We start from the raw sequence: 10,959 nt of genomic DNA on the forward strand, positions 1-10,959 counted from the left end.
AACACACACCTTTTACACACACTATTTTATTGATTTAAAAGCCATTTAATGCAGGTCACTGACTGAAATTAATATAATGTCAATTATTATACCATACTCTTACAGTGGTATTAATATCTTCCACTAGTTTCTTATTTCACTTGCCACTTTTTGGGGGTTTCAGAAGTGTCTGCTGACTAACCCTGGCACATTTACAGAAATGTTGATTAATGTTCGTTGTCTTTATATGAATGAATATGTTAAATACATAATGAATTAACCATGGAACAAATGCTATGAGACTGTTTACTGTAAGTGGAGTCAATACTAAAGACATGTCCTGTGATAAGACAAATATAAATAAAATAGAGAGAGACTTGTTTTTGTCGAACATCTGTGTTGATGTTCCTTCTTGTTTGTTCCGCAGATGAACCGGCCAATCCAGGTTAAACCAGCTGACAGCGAGGGTAGAGGAGGTGAGACAAGTACCTAAACATAGTTACACACACACACACACACACACACACACACACACACACACACACACACACACACACACACACACACACACACACACACACACATTTTAGTGTGACAGTCACAGAGAGAAGGGTAGGTGTTAAGTTGGATCAGATAGAGATGGAAAGTAGTCAACGGGGTGCTAAATACACACACATGTACACACAGACACAGTCAAATCACACTCTTTCCACTCCCCTCTCTCATTACCCATCTCTATAGCCAATACTGCTCCCTGGTGGACATAAATGGTAGCTTCCATTTCTGTTAACAAAACTTCTATAGTCTGATCAACAGAGGTGTGACCAGTTTAAGGGGAAATAAAGTTGAAGTTCTTATCATTTCTTTTCCTTTCTTCCATATTGTTGGTCTCTCAGAGGACAGGAAATTGTTTGTGGGCATGCTGGGAAAGCAACAGAGTGATGAGGACGTCAGAAGACTTTTTGAACCCTTTGGCAGCATAGATGAGTGTACTGTGTTGAGAGGGCCCGACGGCACCAGTAAAGGTAAAACACATACAGTACATATGCTAACACACACAAACTACCTTATTTAATTTAGTTGTACTTTGTAATTTAATATATTCCTTGTGCTGTAACTGACTCTGTTTTGTTGCAGGGTGCGCTTTTGTAAAATTCCAAGGACATGCTGAAGCCCAGGCTGCCATCAACAGCTTGCATGGAAGCCGCACAATGCCTGTAAGTTGCATGCATGAAATTGGAAAATTATTGAAAACATACAGATACAACACACACACACACACACACACACACACACACACACACACACACATCATGTTCCAAAGACATGTGCATGAGTCACGTGGGACAGTTTACATTTTTCTGTAGATTATAATGTAAGCAAATGTAATCATCTCTCTTCTTTGGTAGTCCTGGGAATCATCTACATGCTGGTATAGGCCTGAGCCCCATATGATTTATAAATAGATTAATTGTATGGAGAAAATGAATGAATTAGTAAGCATGGAGCCCAGTCCCATTAACACATAAAGAAGATAGCATGTAACATTACTTGTAATTGCAGCAGTTGAAACTTACTCTATGTCTCCTTCTTTTGCCGGACAGGGAGCGTCGTCCAGTCTGGTGGTGAAGTTTGCCGACACAGAGAAGGAGCGGGGGCTGAGGAGGATGCAGCAGGTGGCCTCCCAGCTCGGCATATTTAGCCCCATGACCCTCAACTTCCCCGCCTACAATGCCTACACACAGGCGGTCAACGCACAGGCAAGCAGTATACAAATGCACAAACACTCATTGCACTACACACACATACACACCAAGTTTGTAAGGGGAGTGCTGTGCTTATGAAAGGATGTAATAAGTTTGAAGGGGCTATCAGTGGTCTAATTGGGGCTAATGTTATTACCTAGACAACAGAACATACGTCATTTGGCATTAGCTTTCCCGCAACACACAACCATTAACCCACTGACTCAGGACATAATGGCCTTGTAATTAGATCTCTATTCATCTGTTCCTCCATCATTCCCTCTCCCTAACCCTTTTTCTCCTTTTTCCCCTCTCTTTGTCTCTCTCTCTCTCTTTTTCCCATATCCATTTTGTCTTCTCTCTCTCCCTCACTTTTTTCCCTCTTTCTCCCTACCTCCCTCTTTTTTTCTCCATCCCCTTCCTCGCTGTCTGTTTCCTTCCCTGTCTACAGCTTGTCCAACAGCAGGCCTTGGTTGCCCAGTCAGCGTACTTGTCTCCTGTGGCAACAGTTGCCGCCGTACAGATGCAGCAGATGGCGGCGCTCAATGCCAATGGAATCATTGCCACACCCATTACATCCATCACGCCGTCCTCGGGTAGGCTCACACACACACACACACACACACACACACACACACACACACACACACACACACACACACACACACACACACACAATCACATGCCATACATACTCAAAAACATTCTTGCGTGGCGGCCTCTAGCTCACCCAGTAAGAGCGTTTGCCCCGTGTTGGCTGAGTCCTGCAGCAGCGCAGGGTTTGAATCCACCCTGCTGCTCTTTGCTGCATGTCATCCCCTATCTCTCTCTCTCCCCCTTTCATACATATCTACTTTCTAATAAAGGGAAAAGACCCAAAAAAATAATCTTAAAAAAAACATTCTTGGACTTGTATGTAGTCAGACACATGCACTGGAGCTGTATTGTAAAGAATATAGTGGTTTGTAGATAAAGTTATCGGCTGTATATTGTAACACAAAACATATTTTTATAATGGTCAGCAGTCTTTTCCCTTAGATGCTTTGCTTCATCAAAATAAAAATCGAAGTTTAAAGCACTTAGTTATTAATTAGTTTTACTCTATTTTGCATTTGTATAGCAAGATAATTGCATAAATAACTAAGGATTTTGAAGGTGTAGATACAGGTGTAGTCATATAGGAGGTAGAGTAAAAGAGCTGCAATGACAGACTCGTTATCTGGACTGTAATCTGCGTCTGTAGGTACAAACACTCCACCAACTATGGCGGCAACGCCTGTGCCATCTCTCCCTCCGCCACTAGGAGTGAATGGTTACAGCAGTCTGCCAGCCCCGACCAATGGACAACAAGCAACAGAAGCGCTATACACCAATGGCGTTCACCCATATCAAGGTTTTTACTTTAGTTTTTTATTACATATTTTTATTGGGTTCACAAAGTGTGTGTAGTATAACATCCCAGTTCCCCCCACCCTTACCTCTCCATCCCCTCCCACCAAAAAACCTTAAATGAATAAAGAAACGAATGGAAGAAGAAAAGAAAGGAAAGAAAAAGAAAAGAAAGATTTCCTGTATCCTTCTGTCATGTGTCAGAGGGGTGGCATGGTTCCATTTAAGAAAAGTCGGGCTAACAGAGTAGTGTTGTGTTGTGTTGACATGCTGCGTCGTGGTGGACATATTCAAACTTGGTGGGAGACCAAACAGGACTGTTAGAGTATATATATATAAATAGGATGAAATATTAAGGTATTTTAATAAAATCTAAGAACCATACAGATGTATAGACTATTGCAATTGAGACATTAAACTAAGGAAAATCCAAGATTTATTATCACATTGTTTGTATTTTTTCTATTCTCACTATTTTTGTATTTTCTGGCTCTCCAGCTCAGAGCCCAGCAGCAGCCCTGGACCCCCTACAGCAGGCGTATGCAGGCATGCAACACTACACAGGTTGGTGTAAGTGGACAGACAGGTGACAAGAATGTTTAGATAAAGCGCATTGAGCGACGTCTTCTCGCTGTGGGTTGGAATGGCATATGTATGGATAGATGTAAAATGTATTAAAAAAATTATGTAAATACACACACATATTGCTTTCAATATCACTTTAGGTTCTAAATGAAAAAAAAATACTAATATGAAATGTCACTACATATCAAATCCACATTCAGTTGTGTAATCACAAATACATCTTCATGTGCAGCTCATGCAGTAGGTTAAATCAGGATACATGTAAATAAGGAACAAGTTTGACTGCCATCGTCTGAAGGACGGAAGTGTTTCAAGGGCAATTGGTTGAATTAATTTTGTTACGATTTATCTGATTTCATTTTCACACAAGACACACATCCATGGCTGGTAATAATGTAATACAGCTAATGATACCTTTACCTCATTCGTACTGATGATTCATACTTATGAAGTAAATGGGGACTCTCTGTACTGTGTGCATACCAGACTCAGACCAACAATGTCATTGTTGTTGTGTCTTGTTCTATTCAAGTGTTACATTTAATAGTTTTCACCTTCAGCAGGAGACGTTTCAGTTCAAACAAAATGATTCCATTGGACACTGCTATGTTGCCACTTGTTGTTTTCACCCAATCAGATTTTGTTTCTGTCTCTCCCAATAGCGGCGTACCCTGCTGCCTACGGATTAGTCGGACAGCCATTCCCCCAGCAGCCAACACTGGTTGCCCAGCAACACCAGCAGCCCCAGCAACAGCAGCAGAGAGAAGGTGATGTGACTTCCTGTCTGTCTGGGGCCACACCCCTCTCTCCAGTGATCTTATATGAAATTGTTTATCACAAGGTTTTTACAGCCTGAGATAATTTATCACACTCTAATGTCTAGTGTGTGTGGTGTGTGTGTGTGTGTGTGTGTGTGTGTGTGTGTGTGTGTGTGTTTCAGGTCCAGAGGGCTGTAACATCTTCATCTACCACCTGCCTCAAGAGTTCAGTGACTCTGAGATGCTGCAGATGTTCCTGCCCTTTGGCAATGTCATTTCGGCTAAGGTGTTTGTTGACCGTGCCACCAATCAGAGCAAATGCTTCGGTGAGACACAAAAAGAGGGAGGAGGGAAAGGGGAGAGCAGAGAAAGGAAAGGACGAGTGAAAAAGACAGGGTGACTTCGTGTAACAAAAGATATTGTGTCTGTTTAAATGTGTCTTAGTCAAGTTGAGGCAAAGGCACGGTGTAGAAGAGAGGTTCGATTGTAATAACTCTTCTTTTTCTTTCTCTTGCAGGATTTGTGAGTTTTGACAACCCAGCCAGTGCTCAGGCTGCCATCCAGGCCATGAATGGCTTCCAGATCGGCATGAAAAGACTGAAAGTGCAGCTCAAACGGCCCAAAGATGCCAACCGCCCATACTGAGTGACAACAGAGGAGGAAGAAGAAACAAAGAGAGGTGAGGTGATGAGTGACACGACATGAAGAGAAGTGAGGTGTTGTTTGTTGGGGGAGCAGGAGGATAAAATTAGGTTAGAGAGAAAAAAAGAAAAAACCTGGAGAAGGTAGCGTTAGCTTTGACATTGCAATGCTAATTGATGGTACAAAGTTAAAAAGAAAAAAGCTTAACATGACATATCAGTGAATAGTAACAGTGGGTTACTCATATGAAAACAACTAATCAACTCAGGAAAAGTGAAAATACTAAATATTGTTTTCCTTTTTTATTTTCTTTCACAATCTTATTTATTTTTCTTTCCTGCTGTTTTGATCTTTTCCTGAAACGGCAACATACCTCACCCAAGATCCTTCCGTCCAATCATAATTCACGAGGACCCCATCGCTATGGCAATGGTTGCCTAGTGACCGATAAAGCCCTGACCCCCCCTTCCTCTCGCATTGTTGTAAGTTAATTGGTTGGCCTGTGTTTGGGTTGCTGTGGCGATTGATTGCCTGTGTTGGTTGCCCTTGGCAATTTTTGTTCTGTCACCTCGAGCAACCAGCCATGCGTTGACCTGCATGTCCTGTTGCTGTAGTGACCACAGACTGTGTTTGGTGCATTGTGACTTTATTTTGTATTGACCTGTGCACATACTGATCAATAACTTTCAATAGCCAGGACTGTACTCAGAATCAATTGATTTAATTGGATATTTGATACACTTAATCATTGTATAGTCATTTGATAAATTCTGCAGCAACGCTCGTTACTTTTTTGCAGCTTTGTTTTTGATCAGTTTCTGTAGTGTTCTGTTTGGTGTGATTATTATTTGAACAAATTGTTTGGGTAAAGTAGTGAGCGTGGGCATCTATGTGTACATATGTGTCTGTGTTACACTGTTAGTGTGTAATGCAAGAGTGCAAAATGTTTGTTGTACTGGTGTCCGTAAAGAAAGGTTTTCCAGAGGTTTCCATAGTGGACTGGTGGAGAAATGTAGAACAGCAGTACAGTTTACATCAAAATATGCAAATTATATTGATGGAGAAAGTAACCTGCTAGTATGATATTATGCAACATACAACAATGGAAGGCCATGTTGGCATGAAATGATTATGCAGTACAGTACATAGAAGTTTAAGTATGGCTACAAACCCGTCCAAATGGCAATGCAGGTAGAATAGAAAAGAGCCGATATCTGAGTTTTATGGCAAAAGCACACTATTTTAAGGCGAGCATGCATTTTGTTGATCTGTACTCTGATAGGCTGAGTTTTATATTCCTGGATTCTGATTTGTTACACTGTTTAATGTGGAACTTTAGTTTTTTGCTCCTTTGTTTCTCTTTCTTGGTCTCTTTTACATCTTCTATCAGTGCTTTTGTGGTGTTTCCTCCCTCTCTCCTTCACTACTCCCCTCCTCCTCCTCCGGTCCCCTTTTCTCCTCCTACTTGTTCCCCCTTTTCTCTGTAAAATTCTTTCTTCGCTTCTCTTTATCCCAACCTTCTCTTTCTATCCCTCTAGCTCGTGTTTTGAGGTAAAGGGTATGTGGTTGTTATGGTGGAAAGACAAGTGCCTCTTGCTTATTGGAGAACAGCCTTCAACTATAGGAATTCTGGGAGAAATAGAGGATATCTTAAGTTTGAGGTAAATTTAATCCTCCACAAACCCTAACCTTTACCAAAGAGGCGAACATGTGTAGCTGCTGTCAGACCAGTGTGTGGATGCACCGTCACATGGCAGCACACATTATAAATAAAGGATTCTGTTTCTATTTCTAGACAAACCTTTACATAACAAATCCTTGTGGATAATAATAATAAGGTCTTTCATATCCAATGGACCTATCTGATAACCACCACTGTGCCCCTACGTCAGATTAAAATTATCACCCAGAATTTCTATACTGCAAATGCCAGAGAGTGATGCATGTCGGTAGTAGTGTTTGCTTGCCATGACCCCAAGGCACAAGAGTTCAGCACATGCATACATAAACACATATCAACTTTTAAAAAACACACACATACATACCTCCAGACACTCAATCACACAAGGACACGAATAAAGGGTTTTCACTGTATTGAGTTGCATGATCCAGACACTGTGTGTGTATGTGTTAAAGCACCATGATTTATTGCTGTTGAATTACAGAGCTTTATAACTGTGAATGATGCCTTCTTGTTTTAACCAAGATGAAAGTGAAATAAAGCCAAGCTAGGAGCATACTAAGGTGCCATTTGCTTCCAGACTTATAAAAACATTTCAAGTCATGCCTACAAGATTTTTGTTTGACGGGAGGAGCATGTTTGACCAGATGTAAAGATCAGACAGAAACATGGAGCTCCAGTGTATTTATAACTTTGCGCTCTAACATATCCTCCCTCCTTCTCTGTCCCTCCCTCCTTGTTTATGCATCATTCCCTCTACCCCCCAACTCTCCCTCCCTTCACAGGTGACCTTTCAGAGTCCAGCCGATGTGGAATCCCAGGGTTCATAGTGCTTTCAGACTGTCTGCTACCTTTGAGTGTCCGGGGAGTGCAGCCACACACACTGACACACACTCACACGAATACACATGCGCTCTCAACACTGAACCTCGAACGGTACAAGGCTGATATACAAATGTACATAAAGTGCACAAACACACACGCCTGCAGACACTCACACAAAACACACACGGTTCACACAAGTCAGTAATCTTACCCATACAGCCAAGGGCTTGGTTTGACCACGGTCTATGTGGAGTTTGCCAACAGGGTGTTTAGTAGAGTTACTGTAAGATAACTCAGACCAAGCATGTATGGAGGGTACTGATGAAAAATGCTGATATATCACTTCAATAGACTTTAACATGTCTGTACCATGTCTATTCCATGACAAATATAGAGGGGCCGATGTTTCATAATAAAAAAAGAAAGAAAATACAAAAATATGTCTAAATGAGTAGGTTAGAGAGACTTTGGAGAAAATCCTAATGACCTGTAAATAATTTAGTTTACAAAGAGCAGCATTTAAAAAACAAGAAAAAATGCAAAAAGAATACTACTTTAGATAAACACCTAACAGGACACAGCGACATTATTATTATTATGATTATGATTATTATTATTATTACCACTAGTAACATCATCATCCTCATAAAGGGATATTACATTCCAAATTGTAAAATGGGAAATCACTAACCTATTTTAAATTTCTACTTAGATTTTAGGTGAAACTCGGGGGAGGGGGGGTTGCACTTTTATTCGGGAGGTTTTAATATTTGAGCTATTTTTTATTTATTTACTAATTTATCAATTATTTTGTTTATTGGGAGACGGGGTTGGAGTGGGTTGCAATATTTTGATTTTAGAATTTTCTAGAGAAAACCTTTTAAGGGCCTGTTTCTGTCAGACTCTTGCAATCGAGTAATTATAATGTATGTATTAATTATTACAGCAATTATATTTATTTCTAATTTATTGAATCCTGTTTTTGATCCACTCTCTTTTTAAGTTAAAATAAAAAGTATCATACTAAATGTCCTAATGTGATTTGTTAAATGTGTAAGTGTTTGTACGTGTGATGTGTGATTGTGACTTTTTATTTATTTTTTTGCCACAGAAGTGAGAGCTCACATCCATCTTCTGACCAGAAGGGGGCATAAGTAGAGAGCATGTAACTAGAGAATGAAAGACAGCGTTTTCACCCACAATAAGCTGATGCTCCAAGTTTGTTATCTCCTTTATTCGTTTATGGGAATAGGCTACTAATTTATCAGCTAAATGAAATGCTGTATTTGTTTTTATCTTTGTGAACCCATTTCCGGCAAACTCTCCTCCCTCTGGGATGAAGGTATTACACGTTTTTTTGCTTGCTAAGCTGATCTCAGGATCGATTTACCAAAAGAGAAAGAACATGTGCTGGGGCAAAATTATGAGTAGAGATAAGATTATTACTGAGCTTGATGACTAACTACATAATACAATATTTCAGCCCTGTGGTTTTCAAACGTTTTAAATTGCTCTAGGCCTACTTTAGAAACACGTTAAAGAAAGAAAACATATTGTTCATCTACTGATGTGATTGTAATTTCAAGTTCCATATACATATTTCTATGAGGAGAAATCAATTGGAGATGTATATTAATTGAGGTTAGCAACAGGCAAAAGCTTTGGCGATTAGACTCAACGTAAAGCGTCTTCATTGAGCTTATTTTAAAGTTTAATTCCATTTTGATTTCATAAAGATTTTATGGGGCGGTTGCAAAGAACATACTTTAATGATAAACTGTTTAATTGTCAACAGTTGGTTCATATTTGTTTTTATTCTTGACCCCTTGACTTCCTGACTCATTCAAAATCTACCATGACCCACTGATGAGTTGCAACCCAGACTTTGAATATCGCTGATAAGCCTATAGGTTACAAAACTTCCCTATGGAGGAGCAGTGGCAAACTCACTGACCTTGTCAATGTGACCCCTTCGCACATGTGCAAAATGTCAGTATCAAAATGTCATAAAAAGTACATTGCCCTGCACAGGCAAACATTGTTTGTTTAAAAAGGTGTTTTTTTAAAGGGGACATTTTATGCTTTACTGTGTTTTCTGTCTTATCTACAATGTTATAATGTTGAATTTCCATGTTAAACGTGTCCAAAACTTCAAAAAATGAGGTAAACGTATTTTAGACAAATCCCTGTGAGCTAAAACCTATACTGAACAACAGTTTTTTCTACTCTCGGCCAAGTCTTACGCAACTCTAAGCCGGCATTCTATGATTGTTCATCTGCTCCAAGTAGGCAGGACTGGAGTGTTTTTTTGCCACTGCGGTGTTAACATTGTCGTATGTAACTACATACTAACGGCAATAAAATATGTCATCTGCCAGTGTCATTAAATTCTCCCCAATACCGGGTCACATTTCTCCTGAAACATGTTTTGTTTATGTAGCTAGTATCTGGTTCAAAAGCCTTTATTTGCTGCTATATTCTATTATTGTCAACTGCTAACTACAGTAGCTGCATGGCTTACGGCAGTAAAGTATGTCATCTGGGCTGCCAATGTTGTTAAATTCTTCCCAATTCCGGGTCACATTACTGCTGAAACGTGTCCTATTGAGTAGTGTTTTGGTTCAGAAGCCTTTAAAGGAACACGCCGACTTATTGGGACTTAAGCTTATTCACCGTATCCCCCAGAGTTAGACAAGTCGATACATACCCTTCTCATCTCTGTGCGTGTTGTAACTCTGCCCCACTGCTAGCTTTGCCTAGCACAGATCCTGGAGGTAACCGGTTCCAACTAGCCTACTGCTCTGAATAAGTGACAAAATAACGCCAACATGTTCCTATTTACATGTTGTGATTTGTATAGTCACAGGATGTTCAAATATGGTGAATAAGCTAAAGTCCCAATAAGTCGGTGTGTTCCTTTAACTGTTAACTAGCTACATGCTAACGCGACATAGCTGTAATCTTGGCCAATGCTGGTCATTTCTCTGCAAATTCTGGTCACTTTACTGCTGGGAAATGTCCGGTTATGTAATATTTGGTTTAGAAGCATAGACTTAATATACAGTCTATGTTTAGAAGCCTTTTTTGGTGATTTTTCACTGTACAAATTCCTGTACTGTGTTGCAGTACCTCCAGGTTCAACCATGGGGTTCAACTTGTGAAACACGGAGGAGCCGGAGTTTCTAGGAAGCACGCTGGCCAATCAGAGCAGACTGGGCTGTTTTGGGAGGAGGGTTTAAAGAGACAGGCTTAAGGCCGGGACACATCAGGCCGATTATCGGCCGTGGGACAGTCTGGCGAGGTCAGTGACTCAAATCTGTTCGGTGTGTCCCGTGCCGTCATCTGTCTGGGGGGC

At 40.4% G+C, this 10,959-nt stretch overlaps 1 protein-coding gene across 8 annotated transcripts in view; it reads left to right on the top strand.

Annotated features, from left to right (window-relative positions):
- Window positions 1-8,636, top strand: part of celf3b (cugbp, Elav-like family member 3b) — a 25,629-nt gene extending 16,993 nt beyond the window's left edge. For 2 of the 8 annotated variants that reach the window (XM_039806456.1, XM_039806462.1), the window contains 11 exons: window positions 407-455; window positions 864-1,004; window positions 1,117-1,196; window positions 1,584-1,739; window positions 2,176-2,320; window positions 2,968-3,117; window positions 3,612-3,683; window positions 4,361-4,465; window positions 4,639-4,782; window positions 4,974-5,135; window positions 7,565-8,636. In XM_039806456.1, coding sequence (XP_039662390.1) covers window positions 407-455; window positions 864-1,004; window positions 1,117-1,196; window positions 1,584-1,739; window positions 2,176-2,320; window positions 2,968-3,117; window positions 3,612-3,683; window positions 4,361-4,465; window positions 4,639-4,782; window positions 4,974-5,101 — 1,170 coding nt within the window. In that variant the 3' untranslated portion in view covers window positions 5,102-5,135; window positions 7,565-8,636. Of the gene's footprint in view, window positions 1-406; window positions 456-863; window positions 1,005-1,116; window positions 1,197-1,583; window positions 1,740-2,175; window positions 2,321-2,967; window positions 3,118-3,611; window positions 3,684-4,360; window positions 4,466-4,638; window positions 4,783-4,973; window positions 5,136-5,481; window positions 5,581-7,564 lie in introns of all 8 variants that reach the window. The other 6 variants (XR_005639804.1, XM_039806461.1, XM_039806458.1 and 3 more) reach the window with 6 other exon arrangements.
- The last annotated feature ends 2,323 nt before the right edge of the window (window positions 8,637-10,959 follow it).

This window comes from Perca fluviatilis, chromosome 7 (assembly GCF_010015445.1).
Source record: "Perca fluviatilis chromosome 7, GENO_Pfluv_1.0, whole genome shotgun sequence".
Taxonomy (NCBI): Eukaryota; Metazoa; Chordata; class Actinopteri; order Perciformes; family Percidae; genus Perca; species Perca fluviatilis.